Here is a 20,852-nt window from a genome sequence, read left to right as displayed (position 1 = left end):
TGCTATAAAAGCTTGTGCTGGAGGGGCTGGAGATAATGCTGCTTTATCAAATCCATTCCGACATATGTGCACGCACGCGCACACACAAGATAAAAATGAATTTCTGTGTTTTTTGTGTGCAATATGAGCAGAGGACAGCGGGTAGAACACACAGAAGCACACACATTTTTCTGTTTTTTTGTCTTTATAATGAGCTCATGATCATTGATGATTTAAAAAATTGTAGAATTCACTTAAAACTTTTTTTTCCTACATTTTCCTTTAGGAATTTTACTGACTTAAAAGACATTTCTGGTGCGTTCATGTCCTCCTGGGAAGTTTGTGTTTATGAGTTTGGAAGTTGTCATTATGACTACACTACACGATGATGAATAACGAATATGCATCGGGTGTATTTTTGCTTTTTTTCTATTCAACTTGTGAAGGTGCTGTAAATTGAATCATCATATATTCTGTTTTATTTGTACAATAATATGGTATTTTGTCCATGCAATTTAGTTTTATTTTAAATTTACAAAAAAATAACAATAATTTGAACAAATTTACCATTAATACAGATGCTGTATCCATTGCATCTGACATGCTCCCAACTCTCAAATCAACTATAATTTTTAATATCTCATGTGTGACTAATTATTTTATTGGGCTTAAACATTCATACACTATCATTCGAAAGTTTATCATTGTTGAAAACAGTTGTGATGCATGTGTTTGTGCAAACTGTGTTTTTTTTGAGATGTGTTTGTGATATTTTGAATGCAGTGCTTCGTTTTGCAAGAGATGTGAGGTATTTTGCATTTTGTGTGTGCAATTCTTGGATTTGTGTGTAAAGTTTTGAAAAAAAGAGGCAAAGTTTTGAAAATGTATGTAAGCGGTAATAAAGTTATTCTGAAAACAAACTGTATATAGTGTGTAATTGAGATGACAACTGATGCCACTCAGTGAATTAAATATATAGCATACAGCTATTCAGCATTGCACATTGCTTGCTATTTCACTTTCTATTTATAAAAATAAGCGGAAGAAAGTACATGTGCTCTCATGCCAACATGACCTGCAGGGGGCTCTAGCCATGTTTGGAAAGAGGGACAGCGGGTAGAACACACAGAAGCACACACATTTTTCTGTTTTTTTGTCTTTATAATGAGCTCATGATCATTGATGATTTAAAAAATTGTAGAATTCACTTAAAACTTTTTTTTCCTACATTTTCCTTTAGGAATTTTACTGACTTAAAAGACATTTCTGGTGTGTTCATGTCCTACTGGGAAGTTTGTGTTTATGAGTTTGGAAGTTGTCATTATGACCTCAGGTGTGTTCAATCTACACTACACGATGATGAATAACGAACATGCATCGGGTGTATTTTTGCTTTTTTTCTATTCAACTTGTGAAGGTGCTGTAAATTGAATCATCATATATTCTGTTTTATTTGTACAATAATATGGTATTTTGTCCATGCAATTTAGTTTTATTTTAAATTTACAAAAAAATAACAATAATTTGAACAAATTTACCATTAATACAGATGCTGTATCCATTGCATCTGACATGCTCCCAACTCTCAAATCAACTATAATTTTTAATATCTCATGTGTGACTAATTATTTTATTGGGCTTAAACATTCATACACTATCATTCGAAAGTTTATCATTGTTGAAAACAGTTGTGATGCATGTGTTTGTGCAAACTGTGATATTTTATTTTTCAGGATTCTTTGACGAATAGAAAGTTGAAAGAGCAACTGTAACACACACACACACACACACACACACGCACACACACACACGCACGCACGCACGCATGCACGCACGCACTCACACATTCTGGCCACAATTGGATAAGGCCTTATTAAGCCAATTAGATAATAATGACAAGAGCAAAGTCACCATCATTAGCAGAAGACTCCTGGGACATTACAGCACGTTTTGTCTGTTTTGTTTAACTGTGAATCGATAGTGCTGATTAACCTCGTTTAATAGCACATACTCCCCTGTGCACCTAATGAAGCCGGCGGTTCAATGCAGAGCATATAGAGATGGATTATAGAGGAGGGCACGACAAACCAGAAGTGCAGCTTATTGATCAATAATATCAATACTGATGGTGCAGACTGTACTGACAAATTGTCAACTCGTGCAGATTTTATTTCTGTGAAAGAAACTGGTTTTATTGTGCATAATTTGGAGAACAAGATCAATTTAGGTGTTTAACATTCTGGAAAGGTTCTCTCAAAGTTATGAACAAGTTTTCTCTTAGTAATGTTAGTAGAATGTTTGTTCGGTTATCTGGTTTTTAATAATGTTCTCAAAACTTTAGCAGAAACATTATCTAATTTATCTAACGTTTTTCAAATGTTACTACTTGTTTCAGAATGTTCAGAAAACATTCAAAAGTAAAATTCTCACAACAAAATGGAATGTTTCCTCATCGTTCATGTAAAACAAACATAAGAAAGTTTTTGAAAATGTAAAAAACTGAAAGTTTTAAATGTTCAAAACCAGTTGTTTTGTTTACTGCTGAAAGTTTAATCAGCTGAATTAATAAATGAATCGTTAAATGTGATTTGTGAACTTTTTTTGAGTTTGAAAACTGAAATTTGAAACGGACATTGCTATCTGATCTCAGAGAAGATGACTGGATATGGAGAATAAATGCTGAAATTAGGTGTTATTTTATTTTACTTATTTATTAGTTTATTATTTATTAAGAGAAAGACCTGATGTTTAAAACATTTAAAATAGTAATGCATCAAGAAACAGCATGTTTTCCTTAAAATTAAGTGGATTAAAAAGTTTTGGAATGTAGTGGAAAGAAAAGTAAGCTTCATAAACATGAATTTGTTCATTATTTAGTTCTCATACAACAGCACACAACCTACGGCTATGAAAAACCAATAACAACTTAGCTATAAGTGTGTCTTGTTGTATTTTGTTAATGAACACAATACTAAAACTGTTTAAATTTCTCTTCTCATACTATGGTGATATGATGTAATCAACATTTCATAAATCATTTGATTCATAATTCATTCCTCTACCCAAAAACCTGACAATGTATGTTCACAAATGCCTTTTTCATCACTCCACCTCTAAAAACAAGTCTAAAAGTACTTTCAAAACCAAGATCTGAATTGGACTTGACTTGAAATAAGTGTTTATTTAACGTGGCACGAGTTGATCTGATTGGTTGGTAGTTTACAGTAAGGTTAAATGCTAAAGTCCAATAAAAAGGTTCACGTGGAGCCCTCATGCATATTAATGAGCCTCAGACTCATCGGGGAATCCAGTTACACAATGAACTGCATCTTTCCTTACTGGAGTAACAGCACACCTCTGCTCAACAAGACGCGTGAAGCACAAACGCTTGTAGGTGTGTGTGTGTGTGTGTGTGTGTGTTGGGGCAGGCTGTATAGAAGAGGTTAAATTGTTAAGGAGTGTCGCATCGGTTTATATCCACAGCATCAGAGAAGAGCCTCCAGTCGCCATTATAACATTGATTTCCCCCGCCGCTCTCTGTGAAACACCCCTGCAATTATCCTGCATCTCGCTGATCTCTGATGCATAGAGACAAGCCCTTCATTTAAAGGGACAGTTCACCTAGAAATCATTTATTCTTCCTCATGTCATTCCAAACCTATGACTGTCTTTCTTAAATACCATATACTGCTACTGCAACTGGTTTGAGAGAATTTAACCATTTAAAACTGACATTTAAATGTATTTGGAAACTATATCTAAAAGTAAAAACGTACAAAATACAAACTATGCAATTGTTTAAAATGTCAAATGTTTTTCTGATTTTTTTTGTCTTTTTCTTTCTATATACCCCTAACATGCTTGGTTATATATATTCTTGTTTATACAATATTCTTGGTTCTACAAGCTCTCAAATCTCATTACGCTTCTTCAAACTTGATCACGAGATGCACATTAAGTCAAACTTGAAGTGATGCAACTTCAGGAGTCACATTTGAATGCGCATAAATGAATAATGATATTCGAGCGCAACAATGAAGAGCAAGTTTTTCAGCAAATAATACTGCTCACACAAAACTATCATATGATTTGTTATACAGCGCAAGAGTCATGCTGGCTACGGTTATGCTGCTTTTTAGTTCTTGTATGTAAAACAGCTTGAAGGACTCTTTTGCGTTGCAGGAATGAAGTCATGCGGGTTTGGATCGACATGAGGCTGAGTAAATGATGACAGAATGTTATTTTTGGCTGCACTGTCCATTTAAAAAGCCTCAAGGATGACAGGTGGAGGTCTCTTGTACAAACAGAGCGACCGCTGAAGCATGTTTAACACAAGAAAACCAGATCTTCAGCAAACGCTACACGGAGCTCGTCTGGCTTTCACAGAGCTGCACGCCGTCTGCCGCTACTCACACCGGGGCGAACATATGGAGACCCAACATATCCTAAAGCAGAGCACAATTAGTCATCATGCAGAGTGTGTGTGTGTGTGTGTGTGCGCGCTGCCAGATGGCTGATCCACCACCCTCCTCCATCTCCAACATCCTGCTCCACAACATCGTCATCAATCTAATAACTATTACTCAGAGCTCCTAACAAGCAAAAATCCATTTCCACTAATAAGAGGATGCAGAGAATGAAAATAAAGTTGAGATGGTCTTCATACTGTACATGTGACTTTATACAGAGAGATGTGCAATCTTTGGGAAACCTGTTTGAAAACAGTCATTATTTTCATAATTCCACTGGTTGGCGCTATTGGTGCAGAAATTACACAGTTCGCTTTTAAAGGGGCCATATTCTACTAGGTTTTTGACAAGCATTGGTTCTATTCTATTCTATTCTATTCACCCATATAAAAATAAAAATTCTGTCATCATTTACTTTCACTTATGTCATTCCGTGTTGTTATTGTCAACTAAAACAAAAGCTATTAAAAATAATTGTCTTTATTGAAATAATGCTGAAATAAAATTAAATATAAATATTAGTTGCAAAACTTGAAATAAAATAAAATAATAAAGTACAAAATGGCTAAAACTAAGAAATATAAACATAATAAAAGCACATAACAAGTTGACTAAAACTTAAACTAAAATTAAAATGAAAACTGAAAAAAAAGCTGATTCAAAATATAAATAAATACTATAATAGAATATAAATAATACTAAAATAACACTGGACCTCACTGAATTTCATTGTATTGACTTTCATATTTTTTTAAAATCTTTTTTATAACAGTTTTTGTTATGGTTATATTGTACTGTATATTTATTTTTTTGTCATTTTTTGCATATAATGCTTCTGCAATATTGTATAAACACAATCATGCCAGTAAAATACTTTAAAATAAAAAAAATTGAAAGGTTCATTTTTGGGTGAACTATCCCTTATCCCTTATAATAAAATTAAGGACACCCATTTTCATTTAAACTTATTTTCTTTGTCAAGATTGGTGTCGTTCTTCCACTAGTAATCTAGTGTAAACTAATGTTTATAGTCTCTCTATGGCAGCTGTGCAGTGATATACACAGGATCACTGGATTGACCAATCAGATGACAGGACTGAAACTATCCGTTCTACACATGGAATGCAAAACTAAACTGCTGATAAACCAAACATGCTTTCCTCTGTTTCTCTGATGTGTGTTGATGAATGGAAGCAGAAATTCAGGCCCACTCAGCACCTCATTCACTAAGCATTTAAGCACGTTAGCAGATTTCTAATCCTGAACTGAAGCAAATCTTTCATCAGCTTTTGTGCACTGAGCCGGTTCCCCCGCGGCAGTGTTTGTGTGCTTTATCACCATCATTCATTCTGCCTCAAGGTCACACAGCTGCTGTTTAATTAGAGACACTCAGAGCTGCTTCAGAAGGCCGTCAGACGCGGGCCGAGCGCAGACGTCTGCAGATTACAGCAGATGTCAGTCAGGCCACATCACAAATACAGCAGCATTACAGGCCAATTGCTTTACTGCTTCCTGCAGCGCTGTGGAGCGCTCAGAACTGGCCTGAGATTGACTTTTAAAGAAGGAGAATTCAAATGAAATGAAATTCACAAATCTGTCATTTTTAACTACAAAAAAGGCTGTATTTAGTTAAAACCACTTAAACAGTTCAAAGGTTTGGGGTCAGTAAGATTTTACAATGTTATTCAAAGAAGTCTCTTATGCTCACCAAGTTAAAGCACAAAAAAATAATAACGAAGTATATTGCAAAAATATTCAAATATATGCAAATTCTTATCACATTATAATGTAGAGAGACTGACTGCATTACTGCAAGTTTTCATCTAATATTTATATAGATGAAAATATTATATATATTATCATTTATATATGATTTTAATTTCAATATATTACATAATATATCATATATTTATTTCAGCTTTTATTTAGTTTAGTTACCAGTTTTACATTCAGTAATCATTCATGATCACAAATACAGTAAAAACAGCAATAATGTGAAATATTATAATTTCATATATTAATATAAATAAAATATTAACTATTTTCTATGTGAATACATTGTAAAATATAATTTATTTCTGTGATGCGCAGCTGAATTTTCAGCATCATTAATCCAGTCTTCAGTGTCACATGATCTTCAGAAATCATTCTAATATGCTGATTTGCTCAAGAAATATTTAATATTATTATCAATGTTGAAAACAGTTGTGCTGCTTCATAAACGTGATTCTTTTATGAATTAAAGTAATTTCTTTACTGACCCCAAACGTCTGAATGGGAATGTATATATTTCATCATATTTAATAAATTAATTTTTATGGATCAGAGTGGAAGACCAATTAATTTCCCAGAATGTTGAATTTCTTTTCATTGTAATTCAGTAAATTACATTTCCTGTCATTCCGATTCAAATTACAATCCAACTTCCTGTGCAGTCGATTCAATTCAAATTCACAATCAGTACTCAAAGGACCGATACACTTTCCTTCGATAGTTTGTGCCTTTAAACCAGATATGTTAGTCAGGTAACTAGTTAGCTTAATATGTCAGCACTTTAACGAACTCACCCTGCAGGATTCTCTTTGAATTGTTGCACTGCCAAGACAATAGCTGACTTGAAAATTAAAACTGACCACAGAAGAGGACTTTGTGGCAATATTGAGAATGCAATTGTGAATTATGAATTGTGCTCTGACACATTTCAGAATGCAACAATCCATAAAATCAAGTGTTTCTGTTCTGGTATTTGCTTAGTTTAGACCTCAGTGCATGAAGAAATACCGTTGCATTTCTGCTTCAGAAATAATGCAAGAACTACTTTAAATAAAACAACAGCACAGGCAACAATGCACTGTGATTTCATATCCTCCTTCATGTCTTTGCTGTTCATGTGACGTCTCATGCACGAAAAAAAATCAAAAATGCAAATATTGTAGTCATATTGAAGTATAAATAAAATAAAATAAAATAAAGATTATTGGAGTACGTTTAATAAGAAAATACTATTTCAGTCTTTCTACTTCAAAATGCCATGTTTTATTCAATGTGTTACTTGCCATTTCTTTGTAATTATTTGTGAAATTTACTAGCAATTTCTTAGAGAAAACTGTTTTAAAGAAAATAGTTTTTTCCAGTGCAGTGAAGAAGGTGAATGGAATCAATGTAAATGCCAAATATAAAACAAATATAAACATTTTGACTTTAAGTTGTTGATTATAAGCACAAAATATAATTTATTTGAAGCATATTGCAAAATATTCATTTATATGCAAATTCAGACAATGTTTAGAATGAAGAGGGACTGACTTGATTGCATAATTTGCAACTTAAACGCATTATTTCAACAAAAATTTGAATTACATTTAAATTCGACTTTAAACTGTTTATTTTTCCTGTAAGCACAAAAACTAATGTAGAATGTAGAATATAAAGAGACTTATAGTATTATGTCACAATATTAAGTACGTTTTTATAAGTGTAGAATTATTTTAAATCAGCTTTATTTCAATGAATGATTTCAGAATGTTGTATAGTTTTAGTTTTACCTTACAATACCAGCACTGGTGAGTCACTTATGAGGCTCCTGTCCATTTAGGATGTCCTTTGGATATAGTAGACAAGAAGTTGATAATAGACAACAAGGCCGCTTACTAGGTTTTGGAACCGAGCCACACACACACACACACACACAGACACAGACACAGACACAGACACACACACACACACACACACACATATATGGTCCTATCAGTGACTCACTCACCCCTGTTCCTCCATCATCTCCTGAAGCTCCATGCATTTCAGCTCCACCCTCCTCTTCCTCGCATGGTCCAGAATCTCACGGTGAGCCTTCTTCACCAGGACAGGCTCAGGCGGGACTCCCTCTTTCTCCTCCGGCTGCTCGTCAGCTTTGGGACGTGTGGCTGCGGGGGTCTCGGGCTGCAGCGGGACTCCGTTAGCGGCATCCTCAGGGGAGGGAACCCTCGCCCCATCGTACATGGCCACGGCACTCTGACAGACACAAGCACAGAGACATGACATCCCAGATGAACAACGATTCCAGAGGGTTTCAGGAAGTACATCACAGACCAGAGTTGTTATAGAACTACGACTAAAACTAAAGGCATTCACAAAAAACATTTTCATTAATCACAATAAAATAAATGTTAACTGGAATAAATTTTTTTTATAAAAAACATACTTTATTTTAGCTAGTTTCTAAGGCATTTCCAACATTTTCTAAAAATACTAATATAAATAACAAAGACACCCAACATTTTTATTAAAAATATTTAATTGTTAAACTTTAAGTGAAAAATAAAAATACAAAAAATACATAAAAATAAAAAATTTAAATGAATAAAAACTAGGAAAAATAATAAAAACATATTCACTAAAACTAAAAAGTATCTTTTTAGTATTCATATCTTTAAGAAATTAATACTTTTATTCATCCAAGGACGCATTAAATTGACCAAAAGTGACAGTAAAAATTATATTAAAAATATTAAAATTGTAAAAAATGATGTTCTTTTGAACTTTCCATTCATTAATGAATCCTGAAAAATAAAATGTATCATGGTTTCCAGAAAAATATGAAGCAGAACAACTGTTTTCAACACTGATAATAATCAGAAATGTTTCTTGAGCAGCAAATCAGCATTTTAGAATGATTTCTGAAGATCATGTGACACTGAAGACTGGAGAAATGATGCTGAAAATTCAGCTTTGATCACAGGAATAAATTAAATTTGAACATAGATTCACATAGAAAACACTTTTCTAAAAACATAATAATATTTCACAATATTAATGTTGTTCCTGTATTTTTGATCAAATAAATGCAGCCATGGTGCGCAGAAAAGTCTTCTTCCAAAAACATTTTAAAAAATCTTACCAGCCACAATCTTTTGAACAGCAGTGAATAATTAATGCAAAAAATGCCATCAAATCAACTGCAACACCATTCAGACCTCACTGTCATTAAGAGGATGACAAAAACTATAAAGAAATAAGACATGACTGTTTTTTGCCCTCATCACAAGCAGCAACAGAGACTTTCCATATCTTCTGTACAGAACACAGACTGCAGTTGCATTCATATATAAATCATGTTGAACATGTACAACATGTGCTCTGAATAGCACAGTCCATTGTCACATTAACATCCGGCCAGTAATTCCCATCCACAAAGAAGATATTCTCACCTAAATTAATTGGTATAATAAATGGCAGCATTTTTTGCTGAATGGATTGAATCATATTGGCTGCTGGCAATATACCACAAAAATGAGAAAGAGAGAGAAGTGTCTGGATGAGATCCCAGAACCTGCGACTAATGGTCTCGTATTTCAAAATAGAGACCGAGACTGAACACATTCCCTTCATCACTGTCACCGCAAACTCTCTCTCCCTGCGTGAGGTCTTTGCTGCAGGCTCACATTTCCATAAAGGTTTTGCTGTTTATTTGGATGTCACATGCATGTCAGAAATATTTGCTTTATGTAACAATATACGTAACTCTTTTGAAAATTATATGTGACCCTGGAGCACAAAAGCAGTCTTAAGTCGCTGTTTTTCAACAATATTTACATATTGTTACATTGTATGGGTCAAAATTATAGATTTTTCTTTTATACCAAAAATCATTAAGACATTAATTAAAGATCATGTTCCATGAAGATATTTTGTAAATTTCCTACCGTAAATATATCAAAACTTAATTTTTGATTAGTAATATGCATTGCTAAGAACTTCATTTGAACAACTTTAAAGATGATTTTCTCAATATTTAGATTTTTTTGCACCCTCAGATTCCAGATTTTCAAATAGTTGTATCTCTGCCAAATATTGTCCTATCCTAACAAACCATACATCAATGGAAAGCTGATTTAGTCAGCTTTCAGATGATGTATACATCTCAATTTCGAGAAATTGACCCTTATGACTGGTTTTGTGGTCCAGGGTCACATATATGTTTTTCATTGTTTATTCCATTAATTACAGTAGATACAAAATGTATATATTTCTATATATCTTATTAAAGGGCATGTTATTCAACATCCACAACCCAATATTCACCAGCAAACTGTGTGAAATATATGTAACAATATTATGTTTTAAAAAAAGGAATTCAATGAACATTTATTTTGATAATCAATTAATTTTCTGATGTCTTCAATTTATTACGGTAGATAAAAATTCCAAAGAATTTCTCTATTTCATTAAAGAACATTATTCAACATTCAGAGCCCAAAAATCTCACACACAAATTGTATTCAATATAATAATATAATGTAAACATTTTAGAAGTTCTCTTTTAGAAGTAATCTTTGGTTATTTCTTCAATTAATTACAGCAGATAGAACAGCCTTTTTATTATTATATATCTTTTTATTTTATTTTATTAAAAACATGTTATTAAAGCCCAATATTCTTCAAAAACTGTATGCAACATTGATAACAATATTATGTTAAAAAATGACATTTACACTGATAATCAATTAATCTTTTGATCATTTCTTCGATTGCATTTTATTCAAACGTATTTTATTCGACAGCCTACTTCAGTGGACATTTATAATTCTATTCATTGATAATTCTTCATATCATCTTCAAATGTATGAATGTGGGTTATGATATAAATTATGTGCAAAAAAAAAAAAAGATTTAAAATATAAATGTGAATTAACTGAACAAACTACCTGGAGAGATTTGGCCTCAACAATCTTTTTTTATTAAAATATATGCATAGAATTGTTTAGATTCAGAAGAAGAGACAACAGGAGTGCATAGAAAGTAGAGAGTAAAATATTCTCTTTTGCTTGTTTTCCAGCATGGACTGATGACGGAGGGCGGCGTTCTTCATGTTGTTTAGCACGCCGTGGATTGTGGGTAAAGTCACGAAGCAGCGTAGAGCTGAACAGGTGGCGGAATCATCACTGAATTCATTACACGCTAAATCTTTGCCTCAGATATCTGCGACTTGAATACTTAGTCTCTGAATGATTTCCCTTTATATTCATTGTGTCTTCTGACATGTGACCTTTGATGGCTATAAAAGCAATTTCTCAGGACATGAAGCAGCATACTGTACTGATTTATTCACTTCTCACATACTAAATGATGTTTAAGTGCCCATCTCTATTAAAGTGAGTTCAAACGAGCTGTTAATTACAGAGAAAACGCTACACACTAACCTGACCTTCATCATCATTAAAATAAGTCATTTCTTTGATAAACTACACATGAAATGTTCATACTACCTAACAGATATAACTGAGGTGGTTTTATGTAATACTGTATATACTACCATTAAAATGTTTGGGGTCTGTAAGATTAAAAAAATAATAATAATACTTATATTCATCAAGGATGCATTAAATTGATCAGACGTGGTAGTAAAGACATAATGTTACGAAAGATTTATTTTCCAAATAAATGCTGTTCTTCTGAACTTTCTATTCATCAAAGAATCCTAAAAAAAATTAATGCATCACAGTTTCAGAAATAATCAGAAAAGTTTCTTGAGCAGCATATTAGAATGATTTCTGAAGATCATGTGACACTGAAGACTGGAGTAATGATGCTGAAAATTCAGCTGCGCATCACATATATAAATTACATTTTACAATATATTCAAATAGACAACAGTTATTTTAAATAGTAATAATATTTGACAATATTACTGTTTTTACTGTATTTTTGATCAAATAAATGCAGCCTTGGTGAGCAGAAGAGACTCCTTTCAGACCCCAAACCTTTAAATAGTGCTACACCACATGCATATGTATTTGCATATACATATAAATCTTAATTTTTGGATTATTAGAGGAAAAACGTACCACAGATGTCTTCCTGAATAGGCAATGCACTGTTAACTCTCTCTCTCTCTCTCCAGAGTATAATTAAAAACTGCTGGATATGGTCTTGTTTTGTTCCCATAGTCTCTACTTCATTGTAATTTGTGCTGACACCTTTTACTCAGTTCAACAAAACAAAAAAATACTGCTTACTTTTGAGTCAAAACTGGGCAATTAAGCTCTTTAATGCAGCGACTGTCAAAACTTTAAACAGCACAGGCTACTTCACGAGGATCAGCATTTTCCTGTGATACCTGGAGACTTGCAGTGCAAATGAACTTTTACAACTCAAGAATGACTGAACAAGAGACTGACATCAGTCAGAAATAAGCTGAGCATGACGGCACTCTGCATAGCATTTTCAACAATATTAACTAGATTCATACATTTTCTAAAGGAAAATACAAAAGTCGCCACTATGATGCTAAGGTGTTTTAGATGTTTTTGAAAGAAGTCTCTTCTGCTCACCAAGGCTAAATTTATTTGATCAAAAATACAGTAAAACAGTAATATTGTAAAATATTTTTACAATTTAAAATAACTGCTCTCTATTTGAATATATTGTAAAATGTAATTTATTCCTGTGATGCAATGCTGAATTTTCAGCATCATTACTCCAGTCTTCAGTGTCACATGATCAGAAATCAGGCAATAACTGTAATCGGTTATAAAAAGCAATTTTGGAATATTACTTACTGTCAATGTGAACGTCCCTGCAGCACTCAATATGCACCAGATAGTGGGCGGCTGGTCAGCAAAGATGAAGACTACAGCACAAGTCACTTTCTAAACCCAGTGGGTGCTGATAAACTCAGAGAGCGCTAGTGACCTGTAATGCATGGTCAATCTTATTCTGCTTTGTTTATGCCTACAATTTGTTTCCAGGCTAAACGAATAAACACTCTGCTTTATATAGCGCACATGACTAAGAATGATCCCAGTTTACTTTGAAAAAGCTTTACAATTGCAGTAATTCATTTAGCATTAGCCAATTAATTAGATCATTTCAAATTAAATGCACATCAATATTTGCTGAGAAATTACCCCCCAAAAGATAATTAAAGTCATTATTAGATGAGAAAACATTACAAAATGTAGATTTAGAAATAATGGTTATAAATGGGTATTCATGTTTTTAAATAATATTGAAATATGAAATGAATTTTTGACAAACGAAAAAATGCTCTTAATTTGAAACTAAAACTGCAAGTATAATGTATATATAATTTTATGTTATATTTATAAAAGCATCTGCTATTAATATATTTCCATTTAGAAGATGCTTTTTTATACTATATTTATATTCATATAATTTATATTATAAATATATTTAATATAAACATAACATATTTTTCTGAAAGATATACATGCATGTGTGTGTATTTATATATATATATATACATAATAAATATACACAGAACACACACATATATTATACAAACAAAAACTTTTAACTTTTAACTATTAATCGTTTGACAGCACTAAATATACAAGAGGCTTTAGTTTCATATTTAGAGTATCATCAAAAATAATTTCATATTCCTAAAGGCACTTTTTCCCTTTTCCCTAAACGTCATTCTGCTTCAAAGTCAACGTAATGATAATTTATGACTATGAATCATTACAATGATGATTAATGGCCTTAAAAAGAAAAAGAAAAAGGCACTTTAGATCTTGTTCAACTCAACCAGATTCTCCATTCCTCTGCTTCTCTGAATGCAAAATGCATGATTTCTGCCGCATGAAATCCCTCGCTCCAGCTCTCATCAATGCAATCTTGCGTCATTCTTCAAGGCCTCTTAAAGAGCTCTTTCTAACCTCAATCTACACTTTCACTCACTGCACTAATTCTGCCTTTGCAACCAGCAGCTAGGATACTAACTAGCGACAACGAGCGCACGCCGTCCAGCCCAGTGTGGATAAAACGGCTGAAAGCGGTGCATTTATTTCGGTGAGCCTGAAGAGAGTGAGTTAGAATAGCATTACTCCAGAGACGGTCACGGCGCTCGCCACCTGTCAGACTAGACTGGCCTGGAATAAATCAGCAAAATGCAGAAACAGCAAAGAGACAGAAGGCTGCTAGTAGTGTGTGCATATGTTTTTAAGAGACACAGTCTGTGCAGACATTCACTCCCTTTAAAAGAGGTTCAACTCTTCCTTCCACCAGTAGCAATGCTCTTAATAATAGCATACAGGTTTAAACCAAAATTCAAAGGATAGTACACAGAAAAATTACAATTCTGTTGCCATTTTTTGTGGTTTTCTTCTTGGTTATGCGAACGTTGGAGGAACATTCCATTCTGTCATTTTGAAAGCATTACAAGAACACTACATTTGAATGTTTCCTCAATGTTTAAATAACTTGTTTCTAGGTTTTGTGAATGTTAGAGGAACATTCCATTTCATCATTTTGAAACTGTTTTTTAAACGTTCAAAATGTCCAGTTTTTCAATTTATTAAGAATGTTTCTTCTTGGTTCTGTGAAAGTTAAAGGAACATACCAATCTAACCTTTTGAAAACATGCTACATTTAAATGTTCTCTCAACATTTTTATATATTAAGAATGTTTCATGTCAACATCATGATAACATATATCAAATATTAACAATGTCATAAGAACAGCATTTACTGAAAACAGAAATCTTTTGCAACATAAAAATGTCTTTACCTTCGCTTTTGACCAATTTAATGCATCCTTGCTGAATAAAAGTGAAACATCTTACTGATTCCAAACTTTTGAACAGTATCGGTATTAAATTTAAATTATTTATAGAATAAGTATAATCAAGAATATATTTGTTATTACCTTATCCCATATGCAAATGTAATATACGTACATTAAATGTTATTGTCATGTGAACTAAAAAAGCAAAAACACATATGAAACCTATTACAAACTGGAACAATTTCATATATTAATATACCCCATACAACATGTTTATATATGTGTAATGCATGTATATCCATCCTAAAACCTGTCAATACTTGTTATTATATAATAAGTAAATATAAAAGATAGACATATATTTTAAAATATATATATATTGCAAAAACATACATAAACATACAGATTTTTTGTATAGGCTATATGTTGTTTTAATAAAGATGCATAAATAAATAAAAATGCACTGTTGACATGCACTATATGGTTGCTGCATATAATAATCATATAAAAACAATCACCATATAAATATTATTAACATATATACAAATTCCACTATGGGGATTTTACATATGCTATTATAAACTATCTACCCAGAGAATGTATGTATGTGAATGTATAAGAATAGGTCTTAAATAAGTTATATTATAGGAAGCATGATATTTGTGTCGGGAGCGTTCCTTATGCCCCAGAATGCCGTCTCAGTAGGCAGCTCACTAGGTTTTGAAACACAGCATTTGGTTAGGCTGGTGAAAACAGTCTGTAAATAAATAATGAAGATAAAAAGTGCCCAGGAGAGCACCAAATTGATTAGGGATGCACGATATTGGATTTTTGCCGATATCCGATATGCCGATATTTTTCAACTCATTTTGGCCGATAGCCAATATATTTTCTTTTGTTTGGAAACAACACCAAGTCTCTCCTGTGTGGAAATTATAAGCAAATTATTTTTAATTTTGTTAGAATTAAATAAACAACAATGAAGTTCTTTTATAATGACAGTACATTGATGCTTTGAAAATAACTATTAATAAACTATATATTAATTGCTGCATTTTTTTCCCAGAAAGATGCAGTAGTAACCTTAACATTTTATTTTAAGATTTAACATTTGTAGATGGTCTAAAGCAAAAGAGTTGTAAAAATTCTAAATATCTTTTAGAGCTCATAATTTGTTTAAAAATATAACATATTACACATTAATGAATATATCAGTATATATAAAAGTATTTAATTTACAAGTGTCATGTTTGTGATTTTTTTTTAAATTCATGTAAGCTATAGCTTCTGACCTTTAAATCAAAACATACTCAAGATTTTATGACATCAATTACTGCTTTATTTAATCAGAAACACTGTCTAAATGTTATTTGTGTATTTTAATTTCATTTTATTAGAAGTAGGCCAACAGCGCCCCCTATGGAATTAAAACTCCTTACCGAACGGGCATTAGGACCAGGGGGAGGCTGCTGCTGCACGTGCTATTACTGTTTACTCTATCATACACCGAATGCGTCATTCTGTACGTGCATTCTCAGTTTAAATGCAGCGAACCTAATAATCATTCAGACAAAACTTTGCTTCAAGAATGAACCACACTGTTTGATCTAATCGCTAGCACACCCTGAGCACATGTGAGTTAATGTATTCCTCTTATCGGCAAGACATATCGGCATAATTTTTCATATCGGGCCGATACCGATATTTACATTTTAAAGCCATTATCGGCCAATTCTGATATCGGTCCGATAATATCGTGCATTCCTAAAATTGATCTTTGTGAGACAAACCCCCATTCAAAACGCTCCAGATGAATATCTCTACTGATCTTCGGTCCTCAGGACATACTGTATATAACTGTATAAGAGTCTATATAACTACACGAGACCCTTCCAGTTAACTGCAGCATCTCTCCTCTCAAACTGCGTTACGCTGTCAATAGTTTCATCTCAGACACAAGACTTCTGCCATTTACTCTGAAGAGCGTGAGAAGCTCAGTCGGGCGAAACCGAATCGGCTTGATTTCAGAGCCGTGGCCTTTAAAGACGGGTCGATCTCACAGAATGAAGCGAATGAAAGACCCTGAGATTGAGCGCCTTTCCCAGAGGGCAGCTGTCCTCCTCCAAATGATTTTAAGCTTTATTGCCGACACAGCCAACGCGCCGCCATTTTCTCATTTTCTTCTTAAGGGCTCTCTTTAGCTTTGCAGAAACAAAATGAACAAAGACTGGTTCTAGAAGTTTTCTATTCACAGAAAAAAACTGAAATAACCTTCTGCGCCATTATCTGAGGATGGAAGAAAGTTGCTCTTGAAGCAGAATAATCCTTCATCCCATTCTCCACAGCTGATGGAGTTATGGAGGAAGAAACTGTTCACTTTTCCCCTCAGGGCTGTTTTTTCCTACGGCTCAGGGGAGACAAAAATTGGGTGTCAGCGTCGCCTCATGCATTTAAAAGACCTAATGCTCGACAAAACGAATCATAAAGTTCAGAAGAAATGTGCTTCTATAAATATTGCAGAGCACAAAGATTATTTTATATCTGTGAAGTCAAAGATTCAAACCTTGTGAGCAAACTTAATCAGGTCAGTGTTCATTCACAGGAATATAATGAAGTTCATAATTAAATCTGAGCATTTCACTGTTACAGCTGTGCACCACATTTCAAGGCAACTAAAGACAAAACAAGAAGGAAAACTGTTTTCCCCCATTCAATATGTCTCTATCATAATAATAATAATAATAATAATAATAATAGCAATAATTTAATATCACTATAATAGTGCTATTAATATTATTAATAATAATTATTATTATTATTATTATAAAAATAATTAAAGACATACATCACTATTGCAATAATATTACTCTCAAATAAAAAACTACAACTAATAGTATTTGATAATATTATAATAAAAAATATGACACAATTAAAAGTGTTATAAAAATAATAATAACAATAAATATCATTTTATTATTTAAATTATAAAGAATTAAACAAATAAATACATTATTATAATTATTACTGAAATATAATAAAAACAAGTATTATTTATTATGTAATTTAATTATTATTATTATTAATATTGTTTTTATTTTGACTATAAAAATAAATAATTATTGCAATAATACTAAGTAAAATATTAATAAATCAAGTATTTAATAATAATAATAATAATAATATTTATTATTATTATTATTTTACAAAATAAAAGTAAGATTATAATACTAAAATTTATGGATGTAATTTCTTTGCTTTCAAATGCTTTCAAAAAAGTTGGAAAACACGGAAATCTGTGTAATGTGCCTGAATATATGCACAGTTATAGTGTTTATTTGTTCATCATTTGATGCATTAGTCACAATCACTAGAAAATATGCAAACATGCTTGTGAAATCAAACAGCACAGCATTAACTGCAGCAGGAGAACAGCGCTGACGTTTGTAGAATCGGATTCTAATGCACCACATTTACAATGAAAGGAGACGTGTTTGCTGAACTAATAACACTAACCTGGTTACATCGCACTGTGGGTTTGCTGCTGAAGTTGTGCTACTGTTTCATGAACTTCAGTTTAACCCTAACAATTTTTCAAGCTCAAACTGTGAGAAACCTTACTAAAAAGAGCATCACATACTGCCTTTGGTCCATGCTGATTATTCTGCTAAAAGTTACACACACACACACACACACACATACAGCAGGCAGCGCAAGTTAAAGGGCATCCTGTTGACTTTCTAGTGTGTAAATTTGCCCTGTGTGTATTTTTCAGAGATAGCGGGGTAATTGTTTCAGCTTCAGGTCTGGAGAGTCTGAGCCCTGCAAACAAACATTCATCATATCGCCTTCACCGGCACAACACATTGACCCACACACACACACACACACACACACACACACAATGTGTGAACATATCAGCGGTTTTGTTGATAGAAAACCTTGGTAGAGTCTGCTGGACTAGATGAAGTACACAAAAATGAACAGAAATTCACTGCTTATGAACACTGTGTTTACAGCAGTGAATTAAAACAATGACTGATAGACCTAAAGACTGTAATAAATGCATTGGCCACAAACAAACACTGTAATGAATGCATCACTTTTCACATTATACAGCACAAAGCAGCATGCAACGTGCATAATATCACTGCAAAAACATAAAATGGCCATTTATCAACACCAAATACTTTGCAGGTATGATATTCAAGGAAATATGAGGGTTTCTAGATCTCCTTTTTGCTGTTACTTTCAGTCTCACGAGGTTGACGGAGATGATAATCAATAAGAAAACTGCTTTGTTGTTGTAAAAAGAGCCAATAAAATCAGCAGTGTTAAAGAAACTCCCATAGTGCCAAAGAAACTAAATTTAGCTCTGCAGGATTGAAGCGAAGGGCGTATTTGTTTTTTTAACACTTGCCTTAATGTGTGAGCAGGGTACAGATCCAGAGATCTTGAGTATGAGGAGCATGAGGGTTATAGCTTCGGCCGCCACTTCAACATAATGAGTCCAACCACACTCATCCTCACAGGCAGATGTCCCTCCTATCTCACACACACAGATCTGGGTCACACCGTCCATTAGCATACTTTGAAGAACAAAGTTTGTAAACAAGAGCTGTGAAGGGAGTGAAAGAGAGGGAGAGCGATGAATAATCCCAAAAAGCAGAAGCGAAGAGAGTCTTTTGATTCCCGCTGGTTTATTTAGACATGCATCTTCACTGGAAGAAGATCCGATTCAAACACACCACACTATTGCATTGGAAGGGTCTGCAAATGAACGGCACTTCGCGGCTCCGTTCCAAAACCCTAGTGAGAAGTTGGCGTTTGCATAGGGTATGAAATAGTATCACTGTTTTGGGCAATTTAGCTTGTTGCATTGCATTCTAAGATGATCTTATTTGTAAAAGGTTGCATGCGATATTGCCTTAGAATTTAGCGTCAAAAGGCAGAATAATTTGACCACCTACTGTTTGAAACAGCCTTCATATCAAGTCCCAAAATGCTGTCTAGGTAGGCAGCTCTCTTCGTTTGGAACGGAGCCCGTGGACGTGTTGCGCAGGCCTGCTGATAATTGAACATTATGCTTGATTGACTCCATGTTCAGGGTCATAAAACGCATGCCGGTATCCATTTCCAACCTTAAAATTCGAATGTGTAAAGTCAAGTGATACAAAACAGCTAAACACACAAATCTCAGATGGGTTAGAGAGATGAATAGAGAGAGAAGATGGAAGAGGAAATCAATGAGCGAGGAGAAAGCGGCGGCGACAGGAGCAGAAGCAATCTGAAAGAAAATAGAGGAGGAAATGAGTCGTCTTTTCTGCTTCTACTCCCACAGCTGTGTTTTTAAACTGTAGCTTTAATGGAATATTGAACTATTTTACGATGTATGTGGGTGAGAGATGCGAGAGAATGAGCAGAGAGAGACTGCAAATTAGCACATTGCATACTGCAATGTGAAATGTGTATGTGAAAGTGTTATTGTTAACTGCATCTATTAAAAATAATTTTTGATAATTAAAATATTTTAAAAAATTTTTAGATTCAATTAAATATTAGATGAAAAATATTGCCTTGGTAATTAACGTAAGAAAGAAAGAAAGAAAGAAAGAAAGAAAGAAAGAAAAATAAGTTGAAGGACTTAAATTACCAAAACTAAAACTGAAATAAAATAAAATATATATGAAACATATGCACATATGGAAATTAGTCAAACAAATTAAAATTAAAATGAAAACTGACATTTAAATTTTAAACATTTTAAAATAAACATTAGCTGAAATAAAATAAAAAGTCGAAGTACTAAAATTCCTAAAACTACAACTGAAGTAAAATAAATATAAATAAAAATATAAATATAAATATTTTACTTGATG

General features: G+C 33.1%; 1 protein-coding gene across 1 annotated transcript in view; it reads right to left on the bottom strand.

Moving 5' to 3' along the window:
* The window catches only part of LOC107725133 (serine/arginine repetitive matrix protein 3-like), a 54,444-nt gene that overhangs the window by 11,050 nt on the left and 22,542 nt on the right, over window positions 1–20,852 (bottom strand). Inside the window, exon 2 of the mRNA XM_016534290.1 lies at window positions 8,212–8,459. Within this exon, the coding sequence (XP_016389776.1) occupies window positions 8,212–8,447 (236 nt within the window). The 5' untranslated portion in view covers window positions 8,448–8,459. The remainder of the gene's footprint in view (window positions 1–8,211; window positions 8,460–20,852) is intronic.

The sequence above is a fragment of the Sinocyclocheilus rhinocerous genome, unplaced genomic scaffold, assembly GCF_001515625.1.
Source record: "Sinocyclocheilus rhinocerous isolate Xijiao unplaced genomic scaffold, SAMN03320098_v1.1 scaffold1295, whole genome shotgun sequence".
NCBI classification, from domain to species: domain Eukaryota; kingdom Metazoa; phylum Chordata; class Actinopteri; order Cypriniformes; family Cyprinidae; genus Sinocyclocheilus; species Sinocyclocheilus rhinocerous.
This window is presented reverse-complemented; position numbering and strand designations above follow the sequence as displayed.